The sequence below is a fragment of the Melopsittacus undulatus genome, chromosome 2 (genome assembly GCF_012275295.1).
Source record: "Melopsittacus undulatus isolate bMelUnd1 chromosome 2, bMelUnd1.mat.Z, whole genome shotgun sequence".
NCBI classification, from domain to species: domain Eukaryota; kingdom Metazoa; phylum Chordata; class Aves; order Psittaciformes; family Psittaculidae; genus Melopsittacus; species Melopsittacus undulatus.
Genome location: NC_047528.1, coordinates 31098297 through 31125699, shown reverse-complemented (window position 1 = coordinate 31125699; position 27403 = coordinate 31098297). Strand labels below are relative to the sequence as shown.

The 27403-nt window shown below is 42.2% G+C and overlaps 1 protein-coding gene across 6 annotated transcripts in view; it reads right to left on the bottom strand.

Annotated features, from left to right (window-relative positions):
• ELF1 (E74 like ETS transcription factor 1) overlaps positions 1-27403 on the bottom strand; it is an 89674-nt gene that overhangs the window by 35365 nt on the left and 26906 nt on the right. For 4 of the 6 annotated variants that reach the window (XM_031045907.2, XM_034073988.1, XM_031045908.2 and 1 more), the window contains one exon: positions 5064-5372. In XM_031045907.2, the coding sequence (XP_030901767.1) occupies positions 5064-5135 (72 nt within the window). In that variant the 5' untranslated portion in view covers positions 5136-5372. Of the gene's footprint in view, positions 1-5063; positions 5373-5749; positions 5834-14566; positions 14693-27403 lie in introns of those variants that run through there. The other 2 variants (XM_005145647.3, XM_031045909.2) reach the window with 2 other exon arrangements.

Genomic DNA, 27403 nt, shown 5'->3' with positions numbered 1-27403 from the left:
TGATCCATGTGATCAGATGTGATCTGCTCTGCAAGGTTAAACTGCATTTTGACCATGTCTAGAAGCAACCATCATTCACACACTGATACAGCCAATGTGTCTGTCTACAGGCAGAGAACCCCACGGCACGGCGGTACCTTGTGGCCTGAACTTGGCGCTGGACTGTACAATGAGTTTGCTGACAGACTGAGCTTCCAGAAGACAAGAGATGAACAGAAAAGCATTCACTTGTGGTAAGACACCTTAAATGTGGCTTTGTTTACATCAGTAAACAAAGTTTACAGGAGCTTTGAACTGGAAGAGTCAAAGTAAATATCACTTCCTATGGTCCATTGCTCCACCTGCTTCCAACTCATACCTTACAATGTATGGACTTTCTTTCCTGCCGTGGTTGTACAGAAGGAAGCATATGCTTTTGGAGAGAAAAGCATTCACACAACTGCAAACAAATCTAATCTGAAATATATTTTTGCAGAAATGATCACCTTTTTGCACAATATTTGTAATTGGTTATGATTACATTAACACGCATTTTTAAAAGCTATCACTCATGTATGCTGATGTATACATGATTGCTGAGAGAGAAAATCTCCCCTCTGTTCTTCCATAAAGTTCTTGTTTTCATTGACAGCGTCTGAATCCCAACCGAGAACCAAGATAAAGCTTCCTGTGCCTCTGCTGTTGTACAAGACATGAATAAGTTTTTTACACATTTAGAGCTGCAGAAGAGCCTGTGTTTACTATGGCTCCCTTTGACACCAGTGTAATGAGGATTACACACAGGGAAAACATTAAATTAAGGACTAGAAGGTAGTGATTCAATTAAGACAAATTAAATTACCTCTCTAATAGCATGAACAAAATAATTTATTTCTAATATAAAAATGGTTCTACATGCACTAACAAAAAGGAAGAGTGCAAAGTATTGCACAATTAAAAACAGTCCCAAATTAAAGTGCCAGCAATGATTTTCAAGAAATCAATACATAAATCCATAGAAGAACAATCTGTGTATTTTCTCCTTTTGCCTACTTCTGCTGCTTTATTTTTTTCATGCAAAATATAGTTAAAATATGATACCCTCACTCTGCCAAAGCTTTGGGTTGGTTTCAGTGTACCTCCCATGTCTGCTGCACACATAAAACAGTTAAGCTACTACTGCAATCTTCCCAAGTCTTAGACACCAAATTCCTCACTGAGTTCATCTACAAACTGGTCCTGTAGACCAACCTTTAACAATTTGGAAGACTGTAAAGCTTCAGACAGATGCTGAAGCCCGTGGAAGTTCCCATAAGGAAGTCCTTGAAAGCATCACTCATGACTGATGACCCCCTGAAAATGAACCCTCTCTCCTCCAGGTGCCAAAGGCAATATTTCTTCCCGCTTTCAAATTCCTCTTGAGTGTCTGACATGCTGACAAGATGTCTCTTCTTTTCTCTGAACATTTTCTCATCAGCTGTCACCAACTGACAGAAGATCAAAACACCACCCTGGTCATGGAAACGGAAGATAAGGAAGGGGATTTCTTCTGTTCTGGAGGTACTGTCTTCTCATACTGTGAGTTCTCCAAGGAAGAAAACTCGTTCCAGGAAGATGGTGACTAGCTTCTATCTGGTGTGGAATAAATGCTGTGCGAGTGAGTGATGGATGGGAAGAAAGGCATACAATAAGTAGGATCAGGGAAAAGGTACAAGGGAAAGAAAGAAAGCAACCTCAGTGAAAAACCCCAATATTTTTAACAGAGCAACAGAATCCAGACTTGCAATATAACTGGCCATTTATTAAACAAACAAACCAGCAAAGTGACCTTTGTGACTAGAAAATGGGCTTTGGCTTTCTCTCACTGGAGGTTCCTGTGCCAACAGCACAGGCAGCCTCTGGACTTTCAAGGCGTTCCCATGGCCAGCATCTGCAAATCACCAAGTTTCCCGGAGGTATTCTGGAAGCAGATAAATGCTGCCTGCTTTCCCAAGGAGATAACCTCAGTATGGGTCTCAAAATAATTTCCTTAAAGTCTTCATAAAACAGCAAGTGGATAAGGAGGGGACTTTCTGCCAGAGCTGGAAATAGCCAAAAAAATTAGACCTGGGCCTTGACCAGGTGACAGCAGGGAATGTGGAAAAGCAAACCAAGGTATGAGAAAGTGGTACAGAAGTCACAGCCCAACCTCAGGGCCTGGATGGGATCTCTCTTCTTCAAAAGAAGGGAAGAACCACCCCTCAGAGATACAGAAGGTACCTTTAGGTACAGGTTACCACATGAATCAGCCACTTGAGAAAGTACACGACTGCACAGAGCAGTCATGCTGGGGACCATGCTGGCAATTTAATGGTTGCGATGATTCAGTGCAACTCTGGCACCATTTAAACCTTCTTAGTAAGGATACAGCCTCTGTGGCTGCTTTATTCAGCTTTTTAGATTAAGAATGTCCTGATCACATAGATTCTTTAGATTAAGAATGTTATGGTCACATAACATTAAGTTCACAAAGGACTAAATGAAAAGACATTGAGGGGAGAAGCTGCAGACATGAAAAAAAAAGCAGTTTTAGACAGTGGCACTGACTCAGGCCAAGCCTGTAGGAGCTCCTGCCCAGATTTATGTGTGCAGTCTCTCTCAAAAAGAAACCAAAACAACAACAAAAAAGCAACCCCTCCATTTAACCAGGATCTCTGGCATGTAGCATCAGGCAGGTTATCAGCAGCACTAGTGCAAGCCGCCTGTTCCCCTCTCAAAATTAAAAGGATATCATCCCATTTCTCCCTCACCATATAAGCACAATGTGATAAATGAACTCTCCAAGTAAAAAAAAAAAAATCATTATTTTCTAACCAGAAAAAGATCAAGCTGGTAAGAGAGAACCTTTCCCATTCACATGGGCCATGTGTCTGAGTCTTTCCCACTGGCTTTTGCCACTGCTCAATGCTTACATTTGCAAATGTACTGCTCATAATTTATGGTTGTTTAACCAAGGCTTAAAAAGAAAATAACTTTTTGAAAGCCGTGAATGATGACTTCCCTTAAACACTGAATGTAGCTGCCATCTAGATCCTGACCCTCTCCTCACAGCTGTTCCATGTCCTGACAGCTCTTGGCACAACAGGGCTCCAGGCAAAGCTTGACAAAATGTACCAAAGTTCTTGCAATGCAGCTTTTGGGGGCATCACAAAAGTAATTATCCAAAGATCAGTTAAATGACACCTGTACACAAATATGTCACCTTCTGCATACTAAAAAGCTGACAAAATGCTTTTGAAGAACACAGAGCAATTCCAGAGCTAATTTTCTTGCAAAGTACACAAATCATGTTATCCATCCCCAATCTGTCCAGAACTTCAAACCTTCAGGAGTACCAATAGCAGTATCACCTACGTTATAAGAAACAGATCAACCAGGTATAAGCAATAGGTAATCTTTTGGGGTCAATGTACTATAAATCCTCGTCTGAGCTAAATCTTGCTCCAGCTTCCCATGTCTTTCCCTATGCAGGACTCCTTTTCTACAAGTGAGTATTTAAGATCTACCTTCATGCAACCAGCTAACTGACTGCCTAACTGGTTGCCTGCATCTTTGGTACTTGAACGAAGTTAACCCAGGGATTTAAGAGGAGCTTGCATCTGGTTCTTTGCAGTGATGGACCTTCAGCTATGCGCTCTCTCCCTTTGGCCTTTCAAATCTTTCATTTTGTCATCTTGAGGGTATGCTACAGGACACCTTTCCTTAAACTTCATCTGAAATAGGGTTTATTTGGGTTATGAGATAAATGCCAAGGTTGAGTTTGTTCTGGAGCTGGAAAAAACCTTGTTTAAGGAGTTTTTACTGCCCTGCTGAGTGCTCTTCAGTATTTTTAAAGCTTTCCAGGTGAACATCTGAAGGAACTGCAAGAGGCAGAATGCACAACTAAACCAAATCATGTCTGCTCACATTACCCCTTCTGGAAACTGCACTGAAGTAGCCCTCCCCATCTCAAGTCTTCCCTCTCCCATCGGCTTGTAAAGCAAAGCCAGCAACGAACAACAAACAGCAGTAATAAATAAGGCTCATTTTCAGCTATGTTTGTGCAATTCCCATGCCTAAATCCCTAGGCTGCCACAGGCTCTGGAAAAATACAGGGAAGGAAGTTACATTACAAGTTCCACCCAAAACTGAGTTAGCACTTTAGACAGACAACACTCAGCTCACTAAAGTGGTCACATGACTCTGACAGCACAAACAGGCCACTGACCCAGTCAGATATTTGGCCATACAGAAAACTAGAGACAAGATTATAAAGCCAAAAGTATTTCTGCAAGGCAGGAGGATCAATGCCTTTCACATCTACAAAAACAGGAACAGTTCGTTGCAGTACATCGCAGCCTTTTACAAGCTGTCTCTCCAAAATTGCCAAACACCTAATTTCTTGTTAATAAATGCAAACTCTACCATCTGGTAAGGAGCTGCCCGATTTTTACAATAGGAGTTCCTTGCTGAAGCCTCAGGACTCACAGGATGTGGTTTAGATAATCAACTCCTAGCTGAGAACCTACTCAGATAAGAACAGACATATTCTCCCTGCAGTGTGAAAGAAAACCATTTAAGTTACTTTGAAGCTTATTTCTGAATAGCTGCCATACAGTAACACAATTTGGAAACTGATCTGTAGAAAGCAGTGAGCAAATAGCTACTGCTCCTTCTAGTCATCTGGAGTGTGACTTTTATTCAGCGTTTTATCTTAGCACACTAAGAAAGTTAAACTAGTGTCAGGTACCAGAATTTGGGGAATTCTTCATCACAAATGGATCGATTCTACTGGCACAAATCAGTGATACAGAAAAAAACTTATTTTGGAGGAGGATGTCTCTGCAATACTGCAGAAGTCAGAACATTTCAACCAATTTCTGTTCTGCCCATGCAAGTTACAGGAAGCAACAGGAAGCTTTTGAAACAGCACAGAGATTTGCTGCAACAATAATGACCTCAATGTTTGCTTCTCTGTGTTTTACACCACATTTTTTTTTCCTTGTGTTTTCACAATATTCCTATCAGCAACTTGTATGAACATGATTTCTTACACTGTCCCATACCTGCTGCTCGTCCTCCATAACGTTGCTGGCAAATTCAAACACGAGCTCATTCTGCTGTACAACTGCTGCCATAATAACGCATTCCCAGGTCTCAGCTCCACATATGAAGAAAAAGCTTCACTGATGTGAAAGAACAGAGAGCGCCACTGAGGTCCAGCTGGGCAGAGACAGGATCACAAAATGAACCGAGTATCAGTGTTCGGATTCCTTAGATCATCAGTGTTCCCAGGTTCTTCTCTTCTCAAAGGGAAACAAACCCAAAGGAAATCCTTTCCTGAGTTGCTCTTCCCACCCTGATAGCCTTTATCACTGTGGAGGGAAAAAATAATCCAGTTTTAATAAAGAAATGATTCCTTTAACAATGTGAAATAGTAGTAGTCACAACAAAGCTTGCTCCGAACTATAACTGTTCCATCTAACTCCAAGCAAGTCAGACACCTCTGTATCATCAGAGATACTACTTTTACTAATACATGACAATTTTCATTCCGTTAAAACTGCTTCAGGAAGTAAAACATCAGTTTCAGAGTGTTTCATATTAAAAGCACAAGACTAAGAAAAAATTGAAAAAGTAAACAAAAAGAAAATCTATCTTTTCTTTCTATTCACATATGCACTTTTTACATTCACGAGTAACTCTCATCTTTAAGTTACATTCAATGTAAAAACACAAAACTCAGACTGACCTACTCAGCTGCTGGATCTCTCATGTGTATCACCTTTCTTCTTCACACACAGTTCAAATTTAGCCAAATTGTTATTTTGCTAGTAAAATACTCAAGAACTTGATTCCCACAGTGCCAGACAGATGAAACTAGTAAATAAATTGCTTTGTACAATCCAAAGAGTCCTGAGTTCCTTCATGAAGCAGATCTTCAGCTACTTGTTAAAAATGCACTGTAAACGTATCCTTATCTCTACCACAGGCTCACAAGCAGCCGGAAGGAAAAAGCACTGACCACGTCATGGCAAATTAGAACAGGCAAAAAACTGCACAGTACAATAGCAAAGAAAAAACCTACCCCAAACTACGGAATGTAAACAGCTTAACTGAGGGGTGGGAGAACACAGCTCCCACATCCTCATTTCCTCATCAGCGCCAAAAGTAAACGTGGCTAACATGAGCTTACAAAGAGGTGTGCCTGTGTCACTGCTGGGGAGAAAGGCGAGCTCAGAATGTAATCTAACAGTAACAGAAACAGGTGACTAAAACTGGGAAACTAAGGGATGTTGGTGCCCAGGAATTTAAACACCTATGTTTTTAAGGAAGCAAAATGTATGGTACCTACTGTTTAGATCAAACTTCTTTAAACTGCCCCTGACTAATGGCTGCTGTGACAAAAGTATAAGGGGCAGAGGTTTAACATATACCCATCCAAACTGAGACCCTCTGGAAAGCCTCTGGGTGACTGCAGTGCCCTGGTGAGGATGACCATCTGCCTTTGTACAAAAGACTTAACTTCACCTTGCTTTTGCAGTAGGCTGAAACACACACACAAAAAAATGAAGGGCATCTTCCTCTCCCCTGTGCCAAGCAATTTAATTAGGGAGGATCATATGTCACAGGCTCATACTCCCTCACTCTAGGAAATGTAACAGCTGTTTTTCCCATATAGGTTGTGGTATTCCCGAATTCCTAAGTCGTGATGGCAGAGCATTTAAGCCACTAGATCCTACCTGTCTAAGAAATCAGGAAACCCAAGATTATGCAAACAGGAGGACCTCCCCAACTTCCAAAGCACGATTTAATTAGCTGCTAAAAGGTTCAGAAGAGTAGCCACAACCCTAACTAGGGAATATTTGCATTAATGAGATCTGCACGAATGAACAGAGAAGGAAGGGCTTTGGGAACCATGACTGTTCAACCCCAGCCCTTCCCATTTTGCAGGATCACTTGACTACTTAAGAAGGTTTTCTGCATACTTCAGCAGGGCTCTGGCACTGAAACCATATAATCGTGGGTAACATCACTAAATGTAATTACTTGGCCTCACCTTTTAGAAGACAAGAATGCCATTAAGAAGTTACACATGCATGCCAGCACAGTGCACCTGAGACCAACTTGCCCATCCCAGACTCCTACCATTCTGTACACCAGCCTGAAAAGAAAGTACATGGCCACACAATATATAGTTTAATATATCCTGCAGACATAATTGAAGTGGGTGAATCTGTGCCAATAGGGACATACCAGCCCTTTCAGAAGAGAGGACAGGTATGAAAATAAATATTTGAGTACAACTTCCATTTTGGTTACTGCCTAGAAATGAATTGCAACTTTCAAATAAGATGAAATAATAGTATTTTAAGTCACTCCCTCTAATCAGTGAAAGGATTCCTTCACTCCAAAGGATCACTGGGCAAATAAAAGAACCTCCTCAGTTTCCAAATAGAGACTTGTATTAAAGCAGGGGTTAAACTAATTGTCCAGAGAGAACCAGAGCTGGAACACAACAAGGGCTTATGATCATCTCCGTTATATTAATTGAAGCCACATGTGTGAACAAAGTCCAGTAACTTTCTAAGGCCAGTAACAATTAACAGTGTCTATGTGAAATCAGGGTAGATGAAGTGTTGGAGGTGCAGACTATCTAATAAGCTCATGAAGTATGAGGAAAATTGGAGGCATAGGTACTTTAAGACAGATTTTAGAAGTTCCCCACGTGCATTTGGAAGTGGCCTATTTTTCCACAGTCATTCAGCATTCTGTAAGATATTAATATTTTACAGTACATACTACACTACCAGGATGCACACTACATGTGTAAGATCCTGCAAACTTACTGAAAGACATAAAGAAATCTTTTATTACTTTTTATTTAAAAAAAAACAAACCTATAACAAAACCCTTAATGCAAAACTAATCATCATGCTTTAATACCACTTAAGCCAGCAGCAGTGTAAAGCATCTGATCTCAGAGACTCACACAAACTAGTTAGAACAGTCACGCTTCATGCTAAGATGAAATTCCTAATCATCTGATATAGTTGTAGGGACAGACATTCAAAGCTGTTTTACGGATCCTGCATCACGGTGATGTAGTGATGGAAGACTGTACAGCAGAGTGCTCATTCCCCCCCTCCCCCAAACCAAAGGAATCTATAAATAAAAGTCAAATGATAACTTCTTCTTACAAGAAAAGGATCATAGTATTGTGATACTATGACCAAAGTCAAAGACAAGTGAGTGAACAGGATTTAGTGAGCTTTTATATCAAACCTTACAGAGGTTGGGCACTCAAACTATTACTATCTACAGGGAATTTCTTATTACTTCTTTGGTGGTACAAAGTAATAGCAAATGATCTATTGGGCAACAACAGCATGACAAAATAATGCAAAAGTACTGTCCTTTAACCCATATGACTTTCTCTGGCATACAGAAAACAAGAGCAGCTTTTCACAAAAGCCAGCACAATCATAAACCAGCTATATTCTCATCAACATCTATTTTTATAAACTGTGCTTTCATTATTCCAAGTATCACAGGATCCTGCTGTCTATATGCTAACACAAACAAGTCTATTGTTTTCACTATAGAATGCCACTTATCTCCCTGCCTGATTTTATGTACATCTGTGAGTAGAAAATAAGTTATTTGCAAACAGCATAAAAGGCATAAATTGTTGTCACATGCACAATAAGCTTGACTACATACAGTCACAGAAGAAAGAGAACGAAGTATATATTACCATAAAATTTATATCATGTTTTCAGAACTACAGAGTAAGGTTTTACTTTCATTTTTACTAACTGTTGTAGTATAAATAAACATCTGAATTTTGCTTAATCCTTAAAACTGAACACACAGATAAATTATTTCAATCCCTCTGGAAGTTCCCCTCTTCTACTGATTTCAATATCTAGAAACAACCTCCTCAGCCAGTCTGTCAAAAGGCACATTCAGCTGAGTCAACTCTTAGTACACTGCTACTCTGCTGTCCCAGAAGACACATTGTAGGTCTTCTTCCAGCCAGATGTCACATTTTTCCCCACCACTCTTCACCATATATACCTTGCACTTAAGTCTAACCCTGTTTAGCCAGTTCAACAAAGCTTGTTAGAAACATCTCCAGAACCATTTTAGGGCCCAATGGGGAAGCTGCAATACTGCAACTAGGCTCCAACTAGGCAGTAACAAATCCACAATTTCTCTTTCAATTCCTGACAAGATGAGCCAGTGTAGCCCATCCTGCCTTAGTATCTGAACACTGTAATGCAGAAATAACACAGCAGCACCACGGTGGAGCAGATGGAGCAGGTATCAAAGCGCAAGGCACAAACCCAAAGATTTGCTGAAGAAGCAAACTATAAACTTGGAAGATTCGAGTCCTGGTACTGAGAGCACCACAGCTGAGCTGAAAGATGCCTCCAGCCAGCAAGCTACTGGATCCAGTCCCATTTAGTGCTACTAAAGATGACTGCAGTCATCCTGAGCTGCCTTTTCTGTGAAATTAGTAAGAACATTTGTACATCTAAAATTAAGAACCACCCTAGCTGCTTTAAGATTCAAATACACACCTGAACCCTGAGTTACTACAGAAATGGCTCACCTCCCTTAGCACGGAGACAAACGACTTGGGGTCAAAATTTCCCATTGATTTTTTAAGACAGTCTGCAGCATTAGCTCTAGCCTAGAAATGCCAAAGCTGGGACTTAACAGAAAGGCAAAGCTGAGCTCCTTTCTCAACACACTTTGGATGTGGGAGGAAGAAGGGAGTCAATGAGAGGACAGGGAAGAAAAAAGACCTCACCTGGAAATACTGAGCTGAAGGACTGAAAACTATCCTGGGTGAGGTCAAACACATGGATGGTACCACTACCATTTCACTCAAGTTTCTACGTCCTTTCTACCAGTGGTGGTTAGGGATAGACCAAGCCAGAGCCAGTCAAGCCTCTGCAGAGTTGCATCTTTCTAAGATACTGTACAAATAACACATCACAAAGTGTGGTTTTCTTCAAAAGGGTGGAAAAGCTGAATGGTATCACAGTTCTCGTAATGCAGCAATCCCAAACCTATAATGATCTTTACGTATGGTCCACACTAAGCATAAATGCTAACAACAGAGTCCTCTGGCATTCTTCATGGATTGATTATTCCTAGTCATCAGTATCAAGAAATGGTACAGTGCAGCGGCTTTGAACTACGTCCTCGGACCCAGGGCATCTGTAGCTGGCAAAGTGATGAGTAAGAAGAACAAGTTAATACATGTTATTTGGCACAAGAAGTTTCTGAAGGTTCAGTATTTTCAACGGCTCAAAACAACATGGTAAGAGGGCATCACTGAGGGAGGAAAGAAACAACACAAGGAACAGCCTGAAATCTTCTGAGAGCACCCATGCTGCCTTGAGGAAGCTGTGCAAAAAGCAGCTGACATAATAAAAGTCAACAGTGACCTTTGCTGAGCTTTCATTAAGGACAAAGAAATCATCAGTATCAATAAAACCTTGTTCTGAAGCTGGGCTGTAAAGCAGCTTGTGTCACCATGGGCAGTATACATACAGCAAGGAGGACAGAGTAACAGGGCTCATCTGTTAAGTACAAACAAGCATAAAACCAAAACAAATTGGCACACAATTCAGTCAATACAAAAGAAGTGAAATGAACCTCCCCTTCCCTAAATTCCACATAAAAGCACATTTGCTCCAAAGAGAGCACAAAGCACAAACAGAACCAACAAGCTCTTCTTTGCCATCACAAAAAAAAAAAAATCACATTTTCATCTCTTTCTGGCAACTACCCCTTTTATCCTGAATATTTAATGAGGCAAGACTCTTTCCAACCTATTAGGTAATGGTTCCAGCACTGTCTACAGACCCCCCCACCCCTTAAAACCTTGTTCTTCCAACCTCCCATGTTCCCTGATAGCTTCAGTAAAAGTCCCTTTTGTTTAGCTCATTTATGTTACACAGCTGTTGAACACAAACCCAGCACCCTGGCAGGGCAGTGCTAGGAAATCTAAAGAAAACTAGTGTGGTTGAGGCTTCTTTTCCCTCTCCTAACAGCATGCTCGATGTGTAAAGGTAGCCCCAAATCACTGTAGGTGTGCAGGAGTTGAGCACTGTAAATAATTGATTTATGCTGTAGCAACAAAAGATCAGGTTACCACTGAAAGGTCAGTCCTAAACAGGGAGCTAAAAGGTACTGGGGGGAGTACCCCAACTCTACTGCTAGAGCTCTTGAGCTCTGCATGAAGTATCTAAACATCTGCTAAGACGAAGAGCAAGCCTCAATCTGGTCAGGCAAGAAAAAGGCCACACTGGGTTTTAGTCACCTCTCCACAAAGTGTTTGCTCTTGAAAAGTAGAGACAACTCAACAGGAAAAATTATCTGTAACTTGCCCTAAAACAAGGGAGCAAGAGCACTTCAGGGGGAAGCAAAGGTCCAAACCCTCTCCCCCACTTCCCCATCTTCCTGGGAAGAAAAAAACTGAATCTTACATTTCCATAAGTCGGACGCACGGTATAAGAAGAGGTTAGGGAGATGGGGCACTACAATGCCGGCACTCCCTTCCTCTCCAAATCACATCAGAGATAAGACTTTTTCCCTCCACCCCACCCCTCCTCCCCCCCCAAAAAAAAACCAAAACAACTTCTTAGTGGATTCAAACACCATTCTGCAGGTGTCCAAACTGCACTTTTTGGCACATTAGATACATAAGAGAAGATGAGGGTAAATGTTCAGAAGTGGTTATGTGACTAGCAGCCTTGGTTATCTGTAGGGCTTTGAAACTCCTTAGATTGAATTTGGGTTACTAACACCTCAGCTTACAGATAAACTGCATTACTCTAACTACAGGTAGATAAAAGCAAGGGTAAAGTTGCTTCACTGCATAGCACCTGCTCTGCATACCTGCACGGATGCACGCATACACAGAGCAGCTGCAGTTACATGAAATGTGTGACCTTCTGCTGACTTTTTACTTTCAGTGTAGCCGTTTTGGCTCCTGAAGATGCAAAAAACTCCACAGCCTCCCACATCTCTGTACAACAGGGGGATATGCAGAAGTGCTCCTTCTCTGCTTCCAGTTTAGTCACCTCCACCCACTGCTGCTCACCACCACCTCAGTACTGCTGGGAAAATACTTCACTTCATCTTCCTATCATCCACTGAAGTCCAAACAAATTACATTATCTGGACCCCCCAAAAAAAGACAGTGACCCCAAGGCAGCTCACAGGGAGCTTGCAGTCTGCCAAGCTTGTGAGAACTCAGCAGTTCTTGGCCTTGCAAAGATGATATCTGTACGTAGTTAATGTCAAAGAGGGGAGAAGCCTATCTGCAATTCAGGCCTTACTACCTTAGAAACACTGGCCACAAGCACACCATCACACTGAGGTTCCTGGTGACCAACCAACAGTCTTTCCAAAAAACCCTCCGTGATGGGCTCTCTGAAGGTCTCTTATCCTAACAACATGAGGTCTTGTTAGGAAGAACATGTCTGAAAGCACGGTCTTGTTTAGCAACATAATATGGATCCCAGGACCATCTTAAACCAGTAACATTCATAGCAATGACCTGCCTCTGCCATAATGGTACATTTGCATGCTCATCGCCACTAAACACAGAGGCTGGGGAGCATGGTTTGCTGTTCAAAGCTCCCAGGAATCACTAATGTGTCCTGCCCTTTGGTTCTACCCGTGTAGTTAATTCACCACTACTGGTAAAGAGAAAGTATAACTCTCAAATGCTCATATTTCCCAGCTGATGACAACAAGGAGACATTCAATTAAGTCAAGAAGCAGCTAGTTTTGAAAGGATGAAAGGAAAGCAATTTAAAATGCATTGACCTGGATTTACTTGCTCAAGCTCCTTGCTAGACATGACATAAGGCAAAAGCTTAGGAAAATTAAAAAATGTTTTAAAACCAGCTCGATGTAATTAGACCAAATCGGCCTCATTACATAAGGATTTATTTTTAAACAATGGAAAACACCTGTCATAAGACAAGACAAACCTCCAGTTAACAGACTGCAACCACACATCTCTACAGGCAAGAGTTTTCTCTTAAGTTTTTCCTTTGTAACTGCTCACTTCTGGATTCCTGTGTTCTCCATGAGAAAAACAGTAATATATTAAACACTCCAAAGCCAGGATATAGGGACTACAAGTTTGATAAGACACTGCAAGTATCAGCATAGTCTAGCTCATCAAGAGGTAGGTGACAGTAGTTATGGAAAGGAAAACAAAACATCTCTCATTACTTCCTCTCCTACAACACTCAATATATGCTACTTTATCCCATAGTAAATTTGCAGAGACAAGGTTAGGTTTATGTGTTGTCACAAGATAACCAAACTACCAGCATTAGTAAGTAACATTGGTATCAAAGATACCTTACTGTTCTTTATATTACACAAAGTCTCAAAAACCTGGTTAAGACAGATACCAAGAAAACTGTAAATTGGTAAAATCCCAAGTCCTATTCAGAAATGTCTGTAAACCAAATGTATTCCAGTGACACAGAATATATATTTTAAATGGCACCCTCAAGTGGTTTCTGGCATTTCATAGCACCTTTTAAGGAGCATTAAGACGACCATCTTCTAAGCAACCTAACATGTGAGATGCAGCTAAGCCAAATCTTACTATCTCAAAGGGAAGGGTCTCAGTACAGAGAGTGCTGAAGGGCTGAGCTCCATATCCAAGCTAACACAGGATATGAGGAAACCTGTAAAAGAGGGTGGAGGAGGGAAGAACTGATTGACCTCAAGAGGTTTTGCTCTTTTGATTAATGCATGCACCAATGGGAACAAAGTGGTGGCAGTGGGAGGAAGGAGGATCAGGGGAAAAGAACTATAATTGCTTTGGCTAGGTGCCAGGCTTCACAAATTACCTGCTGCCAGTCTGTGCCCAATACTGATACAAAACTGTCAACTCTTCTTGAAAAACTGCTTTGCCCACAAATCAGCAACATAGTCAATTATTTTAAAATCACCTGCAGGTAAAAGTTAAGTTTACCAGTTTCTGATAAAACTGCTGGCACAGACTAGCATATAAATGTACACAGAATATACATATTAAAGGGGAAAACTGAAAATAAAAGGCCATCAGAGATCAGGTTCAAGTCAAAGATGCTACAGGACCAAGCTCAGTAAAAATCCCCATTCTTTACAACTTCTGCAACACAGATTTTCAGCATTCCACGGATTTCCTTTTGCTATTAATGTATTTGTAAATTTTTCCAACTGGGCTGTCAAGCACAATGAACAAAGAGTTTAAATAAGTTCAAAATTACTTCCTGTTGTAGCCATAGAAATACTGTGTGATTTGTATTTCCCCGTCTGAGTATTTGAGCAGCTTCAGAAATCTCAATTTAACTGACATGCATCAAATGGAAAGGGGCACGAACCAATCCACACAGAACCTGCTGAAGCCTCCCCTTTCCCAAGCACACAAACACACTTCACGACTCAGGTTGGTTCTTTACTCCTGCTGATGTGCACGTTCAATCAAGACCGCATTCAGCAACTCAGGCAGGTTGATAAACAGAAAGGGTCTTACCTTTGCAGTGTCTTTAAAGAATCTATATTAAAATAGAGCAGATTAACCAATGTTTCTGCTGTCAGCCTCCCCATTTGCTGTCAACTGTCAGCAATATGAACAGTCAAAGGCCTCTGGAGCAGGCTGGTATTAGTCAGCTAGACTTGAATTTCCAGTTCTTTTATACTGCTGTCTATTTTCCTTCATTAAGTTAGCCTGTCCTACCCTCGTATCAGATTACATGGAGCCAACATTTACAGCACCTTGCAAAACACTCCAACATATCACATACCTAAGTCTGCCTATACCTGTCGCGCTCAACATTTAACCCTTGCTACCAACAGGGAAAACTTTAACTCTAGAATACAACAACTAAAAAACATCTTCAGCAGAGGAATCATTTTTCCTTCTACCTGGCAGCTACAGGATGGTGTGAAATTTCATTTTATGAATCAAAGGACACAGGCAGGCTACACTGAGAACAGCAGTGCCAAGCTGCTCTCAACTAGCCCAGAGACCCAGCAACAGAGGGATTTCTACCTCCAGCAAGGACCGTGGCCTGGAAGCACTTGCTGCTTATTTTAGCAGGTCTTGGAACCCATAACCAGTTTCAAGATCATCTGCTTGCATCAATTCTTCACCTCCTCTCTCTCATGCTAGAGCGGGAAGCAGCAGGACCTTCTATCACATGACCATCCTAGCGTGAGCTGACAGTGTTCCTAGTCCATGGCTGTTCCAGCACACCAGCTTCCCTCTGCCTACCCATGACACAGCGCTGCCCTGGGCTTAGCTCTTCCAACTTCTCCAGCTCAACTTCCCCTTCTGGAGGGTGTGCTTGATAATCCTATTTCCACAGTCTAGACAGTGGCAAATTAAACTGTACAATGCTGAAAATAAAGAGAAAGCGACAGTGGTTTCTGTCTCTATGTAAGATGTGTGGCCACCCTTGTGAACATCAGCTGTGATAGTGATGCTTCAGAGGACTACATCAGGTATCTTGTGTTACAGATGCCTAGCTTTCCTATCTGCATGTATCTTGGATTTAAACAGAGTTTTAACAAATAAATGTGTATATTCTTGCTCCTCACCCAGCACTGTCCAAGCAGCCTCCTTCTTGGGCCAAGTGATCCACTTTGCTAAAGCTGAGAACATAAGGTAATACACCATGACACTCATACAGGTGAGCTAACTCAGGAGAGCACAGATGAAACACACCAGAAGAATTTTATCTGCATGCTGCTTTAACCTAAACCTTTACTCAAGTAACTTTTTAACCCCTCAGACAAGAATCACAGACCAAATCAAAACAAAGCAAAAAAACAAATGGCTACAAGGACTTTATTGCGAAACAGTACAGCCTGCATCAAAAAGCACTGCAGCTAACACTTATCTATAAGCTGCTTTCTTAACACAGCATTAAACAAGTATTTTTGGTCTTTGAGAGATTCTAGCTCTGGATTTAGAAGAGCACTTACATCCATATTTAAGTTAGCATTGTGGTTAAAATGATGTGTGGGTAAAACACAGACAAAACCATCAGATTTTCATTCGTATTTATGAAGTTTATCAGTTAAAGCACATTTTTACAAACTTTGCCTGAAGCTTTTTAATCTTTGTCACAAAGATCCTCATTTAACTTTACCCACAGATATCATAGAACATTTAGGGTTGGAAAGGACCTTAAGATCATCTAGTTCCAACCCACTTGCCACAGGCAGGGACACCTCACACTAGACCATGTCACCCAAGACATCATCCAGCCTGGTCTTGAACATCATCAGGGATGGGGCAGCCACAGCTTCTCTGGGTAACCTGTGCCAGTGCCTCACTGCTCACTCACAGTGCAGACTTTTTTCCGAATGTCTTATCTAAATCTATCCTTTGTTAGTTTAAGGCCATACCCCTGCCCTATCTGTACTTTTCCCTATAAAAGTCCTTCTACAGATTTCTTGTAGTGTCCCTTTAGCTACAGGAAGGCTACTATGAGGTCTCCTTGGAGCCTTCCTTCTCCAGGCTGAACAACCCCAGCTCTCTCAGCCTCTCTCCATAGCAGAAGTGCTCCAGGCCTCGGAGCATCTTTGTGGTCTTCCTCCGGACTTGCACCAACATTTTCATGTCCCTTTTGTGTTGGGGACTCCAGAGCTGAATGCAGTACTTCAAGTGAGGTCTTATGAGAGCAGAGGGGCAGGATCACCTCCTTCGATCTGCTGGTCAGACTCCTTTTGGTGCAGCCCAGGATATGGTTGGTTTTCTGGGCTGCAAGCACACACTGCCAACTCATGTTGAGCTTCTTATCAGCCAACACCCCCACGTCCTTCTCTGCAGAGACACTCTCAATCCACTCTCTGCCCAGCCTGTAGTTGCCCTTAAGAAATTAAGTCCTCAGTCATATATTCCCAGTGGTTATACCACAGAAATTCCTAAGTGAGGTTTTCCCACTAGGCATGAAGTGACCCATGTTCTCCATTCTGTAAAGAGACACAGCACAGTACCCATAGGGTGCCCAAATACACACCTTTCTTATACATTCCCAAGGATTCATTTTGTCATCCAGTCAGCTATGACCATCAAGATTATTCCTTGTAAGTTCTTTCTGAAATAGTTTGATGAGAGAACTAAGAGAAGTAGTACTATGATTTTTTTTGTTTGTTTTAAGGGCTTGGAGAGTCCAATACTATTACTAACACACCCAGGGGGTTCATTTATGAGGCTGGAACATGAGAGACACAACTCCTTCAGCAAATCTCTCAGAAAAATTAAAACAAATCCCCTAACTGGTCAAAACCCCAAAGGTGATGTTTGCACTAAGCTTTCATACAGATTCCAAAAAGCCACAAAAAGCCACAAAAAAGCCCAACCCAAGAGTGAGTGACACCACCTCCTAACATTTCACAAGCAGAAATACTTAACTGAAAAAAGCCTGTAGAAACAGGAATGAAATGTAATACAAGAAATAGCAAACCATACCTACAGTAGGCAGATTGATAAAGAAGAGTTGTGGACAGGGAAGTCAGAGATGTCAATCAGACTTCATTAACACCCTCCCATGAACTAACCTCCAGGACTGACAAGTCTGGGTTGTTGGGTTTTTTTTCCTACTGTTTGTCTTTTCTAATGTAATGGGGTTTTTTTTTAGCATGAGTGCATTTAAATTCATTTTTGGCTTAATCAGGTTCTTTGCCATAGTTCAGACAGAGTTCATGTAAGAAGTCATGCAGGCCATGACAGACTTGTTCCCTGAAGTGGGACACCAAAACAAACTCCACACCTCCAAGCTAGTTTGTTACTCCTGAGGTGAACTCTTCCCCTGATTTCTAGTGTACTGTGTTTCACAGATCACTGTAGCTGCAACTCATGTGTTGTCTTCATGCCTAACAAAAAAAATATTTACATTTATTTAAAATTATAGCATAAGGGAGCTGAGCTTTTAAATTCACAGGCAGAAGGGCTAGGGCTGGTTTGGGGTAGGAGGCTGTAACTGCACATTTTCTCTCAGCACAAGTCACAGCTCTGAGCCGGTACGTGCTTTCTGCATGGGTAATTCGTACCAGCGTTCCTGGTCACAGCTCAGCACAGAGAAAGGCAAGAAGCAACAGAATACTCCAGATACGCTCAAGTAAACACAATTAGTAAGCTCTGCTGCACAGAAGGGAGCAAAGTCACCCACCAACCATTTTGCTCTGAACTGAAGGAATACTCTCAAAACATTAGTTTAAAATTGAACTTGAGCTTGGAAATGACTTTAAGAGAGCATCAACACACACACAGGAGAGGAGGGAGGGACATGGCCCTGGTTAGAAAAAGTGAATATTACATAGCCAGAGGGACTTCAAAAAAAAAACAAAACAAAGCAAAAGAAAAGCACCACCACTGAACCTCAGGCTCTCGCTGTAACTTGTTTGGTACACAAACCACCTTGTTACTAGACAGCCAACTACTTATGGGTGTGGAGTGTGCAACACAAAGAGCTCTATGTGCAAGTTATCCCAATAATCTCCTCTAATGTAGACACACTGAATATACCTCCATTGTACCCAGAAAAAGGGACAGAATTGTCTCATCTCTAACCCTTCCTGAGGCAACTTCTTTGTGCCTGCAAAGAGACCTGGCCTTGAACACTGCCAGGGATGGAGCAGCCACAGCTTCTCTGGGCAACCTGTGCCAGTGCCTCACCACTCTCACTGTGAAAAATTTCTTCCCTATGCCAAATCTAAAGCTCCCATCTGTCAGTTTAAAACTGTTGACACTTGTCCTGTCGCTACAGGCCCTGGTAAAAAGCGTTAGTGAGTTTTCTAAGATAACATAATGGAATAATGTGGACTGGAAAGGACCTTTAAAGATCGTATACTTCCAACCCCCTTGCAATGATCAAGGACACCTTCCACTTGCTCACAGTCCCATTCATTTGCTCACAGGATCAAATTGCTCACAGTTCCATCCAGCCTGGCCTTGAATGCTTCCTGGGATGGGGCTTCTATCACCTCCCTGGGCAAACAGTCCCAGTGTTTCACCACTCTCACTGTAAAAAAATTCTCAATCTCCCCTCTTTTAGTTTAAAACCATTACCTTTTGTCCTATCACCATAGGACCTGATAAAAACTGTTCCTATCTTTCTCATAAGCCCACTTTAAGTATTTCAAGGCTGCAATAACATCTCCCTGGAGCCTCTTCTCCAGGCTGAACAACCCCAACTCTCTCAGACTCTTACCACAGCAGAGGTGCTCCATATCTCTGAGCATCTCATGGCCCTCCTCTGGTCAAACTTCAACAGGTCCATGTCCTTCTTGTGTTGGAAGCCCCAAAGCTTAAGACAGCACTGAAAGAGGGGTCTCACAAGAACAGAGCAGAGGAGGAGAAGAATCATCTCCCTTGACATGCTGGTCACACTTCTGTTGATGCAGCCCAAGACACGACTGGCTTTCTGGGCTGAAAGCACACAATGTTGGCTCATGTCCAGCCTTCCATGCATCAGTAGCCCCAAGTCCAAGCATATGGAATATGGTGGTGCCTTTGCCTTTGAAGCCTGCATAGCAGGAGTGGTCCTCTCCTGAGCTGACTGGCTGCCTTTTTTTAAAACAATGTCCTTCACCTGCTTGTTCAGTATGATCTTCCCCTAGAAGCTGCTGCTGGGTTCAACCAATGAGATGATGAAAGCTGCCCAAACCGGAGAAGGAGCACTAACAATATGAAGAGTAGAGGCATTACTGCAGTACTGAACATCCATTCACCCAACCAACTAGAGATTAGTGCCACTAAAATCATGCCTTTAAAAACTCTGCAAGGTGAGAGACCACTTACACAGTTATAGCAGAAAAGAGCATTCACTTAAGCCATAATTAAAAGTTTCTAAGCTGCCACTTTTAATGAGCCCTAAAATGCAATGTGTTCACTCAGATTATTCTGAAAATGCGTGCTTCATGATGCTCTGTGTAATTACAATAATAAATACATTAACTTGCAGCTATGTAGGATAACACAGAAACTAATATTCCCATGCCATCTGTACATTTTTCTTCTAATAGATCAGCGTAGCTTAAATTTTATATTCTGAAGTATTTGCATGGGGTCGGATTGAGAAGGGAGACTATGCATCTGGGGAATTTCAATCTACTGATCTTGGCTTTTAAGAGAACATAAATTATCTCCTGACTTGTTGCTAGACTAACGATTCCCACCATGGGGTTTCAAACAATGATGAAACATGATTTAAAGACCAATGAGATTACTATAAAAAAGCAAAATTATTTCTTTTAAGAGTGATGTGGAGAAGGAGCAGGGTCTGCAAAGGCTCCTCCAGGGAAGGCAGAGTCTGGACTGGCCAGTAGTCCTCATTTCATAATGTCTGGGGAAGTGATGGTGCTGAAGCCTCAGTCACTCTCACATGAGCGCACACCTGCTCCTGGGGGACACAGGCATTCACTCACTGCTGAAGAACCAGGCACAGAATTCATGAGTGTTAGGTAAAAAGACCTACAGAATAAGGGTATTCTGGAAAGTTCCAGAGCTCCCACACGCAGGTGTAGAGAAATGCAAGCCTCACCTCTTCCTCTTTTCATCATTCAAGTTCCTATGTCTTTGGCAGAACTAAGTCAGACATCCAAGATGCCTGCTGCACCTGTCTCTGTGCCATCCCACCGCAGCCCCACCGCAGGGCTCCGTGGGTCAGCCTGACTCCCCAGCTGTGGGGAAGCAAGGCAGGAGGATGGGGGGAATCAAACTGCCCAGGCAGAACAGCCCCAGTCACCTTGGGCTGAGCTGTGTGCCCAGCTTGCTCTCATCCAGCGACAGAAGGCAGCACAACCCTTTCATAGCCACTGGCTCATGAACCTGGAGACCTCTCTCTACCTCCCCTCAGCTCTGCAGAACAAATAATACAGATATTACGGCACCCAGGCTCATAAAGATGTTGATATGCAGCTTGTTGGCTCAGGGGATGACCACTCTTGCTATGCCAGCCTCAAGGGCAAAGGCACCACAATATTCCACGTCCTTATTTATGCAGGCAAATGTGCACATGCAAACATGTGCTCATGCACACGTATGTACTTGCCTTCTCCCTTGGGTGCTATCTGAACAGGGCCATTGCACAAGTCCACCTGTGCCTCCCAAAAAGAGAAGCCCTGCCAGTGTCACACACAGTAGAAGGGTTGAACAGACATGCACCCACAGAGCTTCTACCATCAGGAAACAAAAGAAGAGCAAAAAAAAAAACAACAACCAAGGTGAACAGGAGGTTAAAGTGGCAGATTAACCAGTACCCTAAACAAGGTAATGCAGGAAGAGGCTGTTTTACACAGTTTCTAACACATCCCTTCATTTATCCTCCAGCCTCCTTTCTTTTTCTCCTCTTCTGTCACCTAACATTGAATATACTTCTGTGAAGCCTCAGTGGTTTGCTGTGATCAGATACAATAAATCAATATCAGAATTGGGGGTGTAGGAACAGGCCTTTTTTCAAGATGCCATGGACTTCAAGCAGTTTCACAGAGGTTTTACTATGTGCTTCCCCCCAGAGGGTTGTGTCCCATGTCCCCCTCCCAAGCAAGACAGGACCATCAAAAATGGTGCTCAAAACCAAAAGGAAAAAAGGTGAGCAGAAGCCTCCCGTCGCTGTTAAAGGTTTCCAGAGCAGCTACATTAGAAATGTGAGAGCTGGTGCCTTTCACAGAGGCAAAATGCAGAGTTCTGCCCTTGTAATGCTGGCTTCCACAGAATTGTGTGGGGACCAGGAGCTACTCTCTTGGGGTCAAGCCACTGCCGAGAGCTTTGAGCAGTGCCTGCCTCTATGAGAGCAGAACCATCTCCTCTCCCCCGCCTCTCATGCAGGATGCGATACAATGACTTAATGAATAAACAGTTTAATGGAAAAAATACAGTATTCTGTGAGTTAAGCTGTCACGTGAGGAAGAAAAGAGCATCAAATTGGGCAAAAAGGCTGAAATGAATCCACACAGTTCTAATACAATTGTGATGTGCAGAGTAGTCAGTTCTCTAAGATCTGATGCTGGGGAAAATACTGGCGTTCGAGCTTCAATAAATTAACTATGTTGTAATAATGTGCATATCTTCAGAGAACATGAAGCCTACTTAAGAATCATTAAATCTTTTAGAATACAAGATTTTATGCGCTTTTTCTGTGCACTTGTAATATAAGTTGCTTATTAAATACAAGTTGTTTATTAATATCTTAAGATATTAATATAACATTAAGATACTTTTTTATATAAGCCAGAGCTGCCTGAGAAACACACAGATCCACAAGTGGACTAAAATGAAGAAAAATAATAGTAATAATAAAAAGAGATCACAGCATCTTACAACTCACTAGGTCAAGTAATGTGGCAATTACCTGCCCAGAAATATATTCACAAAATTGCATGACTTCACACCCAACCTGTTAATTTCTTATATGCATTTAAGAACTCCTTCATTGGTGGCAGTGGAAAAAGAAACACTGGACCTCAGCTCTCTCTCTCGCTGTGTTAGAGTAAGTTCCATGGCTACTCTTTCACAGTTCATGCTTCACGAGTTCAAGCACTGCTTTCTGCTGAGCTAATTAAATTCCCGTCTCTACTCCCAGGTGTCTAAACAAGGGCCTTGGATGGATAACTATGTCAAAAGCACACAGGCACAAGTAGGCTCTTGAGAATACAGCTTGTTACGCAATGGCTGCCCAGGGCAAGCAGCAGAGTTGTCATCTCTGGGTGCATCTGCTCCCCTGCTCGTGGTTTAACTGACAGGAAGCACAGCAGAAGATACCAGGACCCAGCGAGGAGTGTTTCCTGCCTGCACAGCCACATCCCCCCTGATGTGCTTGTCACTGAGCATCCTTCTGCACAGGACATGGCCTCCCATGAGGGGGAGAAACTCTGTGATGCCTTTGAAAAAAACAGAAAGAAATTAAGTAAATTAAGCCCAGGCACAGAAAGGCAGCAGCTGAATGGATAAAACGTAATCAGGTCAAGTGTACAGAGACATGGTCCCAAAAAGCCAACAAAGCAGGGCATAAAATGCCGGTGGTATGTTCTCATCCTGCATGGCCCATGGCAACACATAAGCCAGCTCCAGCCTTCCTCAAACAGGCTTCTACTCGGCCCAAAAATAACAAGTTATTTGACTTAACAGATGAAGAAGCAAACAGGCAGAATCTTCAGACATGAACAGGACAAGGGAGAATAGTTTTAAAATGAAAGGGGGTAGATTTAGATTAGAAATAAGGAAGAAGTTCTTCTCTGTGAGGGTGGTGAGGCACTGGCACAGGTTGCCCAGGGAAGCTGTGGTTGCCCCATTCCTGGCAGTGTTCAAGGCCAGGTCTCTTTGCAGGCACAAAGAAGTTGCCTCAGGAAGGGTTAGAGATGAGACAATTCTGTCCCTTTTTCCTCCAACAGAGCATACTATCCCCAGCTTTCTCATGCTCCCATCTGAGCACTGTGACCATCTGGTTATGCCACAGCTGTCCAGTGCTTCACAAGACCAGACTACATCCCTCCAAGTCACTGAGCACTTCACCCTTTCATGCCATGCAAGGCAGAACAAAATCCGTGAATGAGGATGCACCAGACACCAAGAGAAAGCCGGTGGAAGAACTTGTAGCAGAAGCTCCCTTCTGCAGCATTTCTGACCTCCACTGCAGACACAAGTCCCACCCTTGACAAATACTCCAGTAATCCTGAACAGCCAACAAATTAAAAAAAGATACAAATTAATGGTTGCTCAAAAGCCTTTCTGAACAAAAAAGCCTTGAAGCATGAGCTGAACCTTCCTAAATTTTGTAGGATTGGCAAAAGGGCTTTGAAAAGAGCTGAAAAAAAAACCCAACCCAAAACCCACCAAACATTTATTTTCTACCTCAGACTCCAACAATACTATGTAGCCAACAGCATTCTGTAGATTTGCTTCTTAGTTTGTAAGTCAGGCTGGTCATATCTTGCAACATGTACTGGCAGGATTCAATGTTTTCCTAAGAAAACTGGGGTGGCAGATGCTGACACTGATCCAGAAACAGTTTACTCTGAAGCTGGATATTCTTTTTAACCCTGAAAGTTCATCTGTGTCCTGCTATTGAACTACAGATTTTATTACAGCAAGCCTTTCAAGATTCTCATATGCATTTATTTTCACAGTGTGCTACTAAGTGTGCTAATGCTAAGCATATCATCGAAAAAGCTGTATTTACAAGCATAATCATCTTTATTATCTTGATTATACACTATTAAATTAGCCAGAAATGTAACATAACAGCAGCATAGGACTGGGAAAAGGGTGGGGGTATTCCTTTATAATTGATTTTGAAGCACCTTAAGATCATCTCAGTTTTCAGGCGCTGCGTATTTTAAACAAAAAAGAAAGGTAAATGTTGTGGTATTTGTATTTATAACAGCAAAACAAAAATCAGGATGCTCAGTTCTTGCAAACTTGAAAGTCTCTTCCTTGAAGCTGCTGCTGGGTGGCATCAGCAAGCACCATGCCTCAAACAGCATTTCTGACTGACAGGGCTACAGCGAACAGGGAGGAATGCTCCCACAGAACTGCTTTTATTGTACAATTACAATCATCTTGCCTCATGTCCCTGTAACTAGCAACCTAACTGTTCTGCTACAGGTGGGGGGGGGGGGGGGGGGGGGGGGTGGCAGGAGGGATCACACTGAAGCTCCATAGAGAGAGAGAAGCAAAACTGAAATCAAGCTGATGGACTCCCACTGACAAAGCTCCCTGGACAGCATGAAAGAAACTGCCTTCAGAGATTTCTATCTGCTTTAACCAGAGGGGAACGTGATTTTTTAAACCTACAGTGTCCTTTTAATAAACACCCCAAAGAAGACATTTTCCAGATAACCAAGGAATTTTTTACAGTGTTGACTTACTAAGCAGAGCACAATAACCAGCTATTCTGTTTGCACTACGAGGCAGTACAGTGCAATGAGTTAATAATTTATCACGGCATTGCTCTTGGCAACTGACCATAATCAACTCTGAAAATTCTTCCTCATTCTTACATTTTTAGACTCAGCAAGAATATGGCATCCTCAGAGCTTCAGCTCTATCTGACCATTTCCTAGCTGAGGTAAGAGGTTTAATCTTCCCAAACACCTCCTTTCCTCCTGTATTGTTTCAGGCTCAGAGCAAAGGTCATCATTTCATTTCAATAACCTGATTTAGCAGGCAGGAATAACCAGAATATTTTTAAACAAAGCAAGAAGTTAACATTCCGTCAAACAGACGTGGCGGTCAGGTTTTCACCCATGTTTCATTCCCCTTCTCCCAGAAGCAAAAAACTTCTTCTGACACCAAAAGCTCTTATTTGTACTTATTCCCCAAATAGCAAGCAAATACCTTTTTCAACCATTTTATATTATTAATACTTATGCCTCTACATAACTTTTGGCAAATCCTAAACACACCCTTCCTCTCAATCAGAAGTATCTAGCTGCGGTGTTCAAACAGCCTGTTTGGAAAACCAGACTTTGAGAGAGCTAACTCTTAATTATTACTTCATTGAAGCTTTGGCCATGGAAACTGGTCCTCCCTTCCAAGGACAATTGTGTCACTTTGTCCTCCCCTTTATTTCCCAACTGCGGCTCTCAAAACTCCACAGCTCCCATCACTTTGAAATCAATGTCTAACCTGGTTCAGAAAACCAGCCCTGTGACTTCCCCTGGCATGGACACCTGAGTTGTCAAGTTGGCTCATCTTGGCTGAACCAGATAAGGGGTTGCTCACATAAACAGTTGAGTCTGTGGATGGGAGGGAATGGCAGTAAGGCACCAGAAAAAAACTGTTAGTAAGGAAAAATGAGGGTGGCATCCCATGAGCAACACTGAGGTAGCTGGATGAGTGCTCCTGCCATGGAAACATCCAGAAATGGTCATGCTCATCTCTAACTTTCACTAAGGGTACATTTTAAATTAAATTGCACAAAGAAGCTGTGGGTACCCCATCCCTGGCAGTGTTCAAGGGATGAATGGGCTTGAGTAACCTGATCTATTGAGAGTTGTCCCTGTCCGGGGCAGGTGGGCTGGAACTGGATGAGCTTTAAGGTCCCTTCCAACCCAAACCATTCTGTGACTCTGTGATTCTATGACATAGTGAAAATTTGAATGCTCATGAAAACATAAGGCTAGAGTTTAAACTGTACCTTTAGCTCTACTAGTACAGCTTACCGTTGAGTTAAGAACCTAAGGGCAAGTTCAGGGCCTGGGCAGATGCTAAACAAACCGTTTAAGGATTTACAACCCATCACCTCCAGGACAGTTCTGAGAAAACTTGCTTGCTCCAAACCTCCCTTCTGTGCTTCAGGGCATATGCAAGTAAACCACTGCCACATGGGTTTAACAGGATGTGCTGCCAAGTGGCTGGGGTGGTTACGCACCCAACCTTCACTTGGGAGTCAAAATGAGCAGCTGGGGTGAGGCTGAAGCACCTTCAGTGTGCACATAAGCTTGGTAAGCACACAGTGTGTGAGGATACTGGCAACAGCAGCAATGCACCAGTATTGTTATCCCATCAAGCCAGGCTTGTTCACAACAGACAGTGTGTAACATGTTCTCCTGAGGCAATCTCCATCGGGAAGCAAGCTGCTTTCTCCACAGTCTTTCTTTGATCTAGAGATCCTCATGTAAGACAGCAAAAATGAACCTACAAAACCTCCCATTGATTTATTATTATTTTTTCCCAGACATGCTGCATCTGTGCAGCACATAAACTATTTGATGTCTTTTCTCTCAGGGTACCAACTGTTTTACCTAGCTATTTGCAACTAATAACTGCTACCATCTCCCCCCTCAAATGCACACATTTTACATCACAGTGTATCAAAAAATGTCATCATAGCTCTTGTATTTACAAAGCCTGGCAGTACACATTAACAAAATGCTTCCTAAATTCACCTGACAGCAGGACACTTGTCAGAGAAGCTTCAAACACCATGAACACCAGAATCCAGACACAAAATGTACTTTTTCTAATTACATGGTTTCAAAAGTTTCAAACCTTTTCTGCAAATATCCCTATTATTTTTAAACAAAGCATGTGCAAGACTGAGCTCTTATCAATGGCAAAAGTTTTCTGACATTTCTTACTGTTGAGAATTATTTCTAGTCCATTACCACTGAAAAAACCCTCAGTACAATTCATTTGAAGGACTGTATTAAAAGACAATCAGCTTTTTTTGTAGAAACAACTGGTAGAATGTTGTCTTACATCAAGCGTACATTAATCAGACATATGTCCTTCAGAAGTGTACATATATTCTACTAGTGCACAAACATTCTCCTAGCAGAATCTTTCTTCTTGGTTTTCTCTTCAGCAAATCCCTACACAGCCCACTTTCAAATGGTCTGAATTAATGGCTTTCTATAT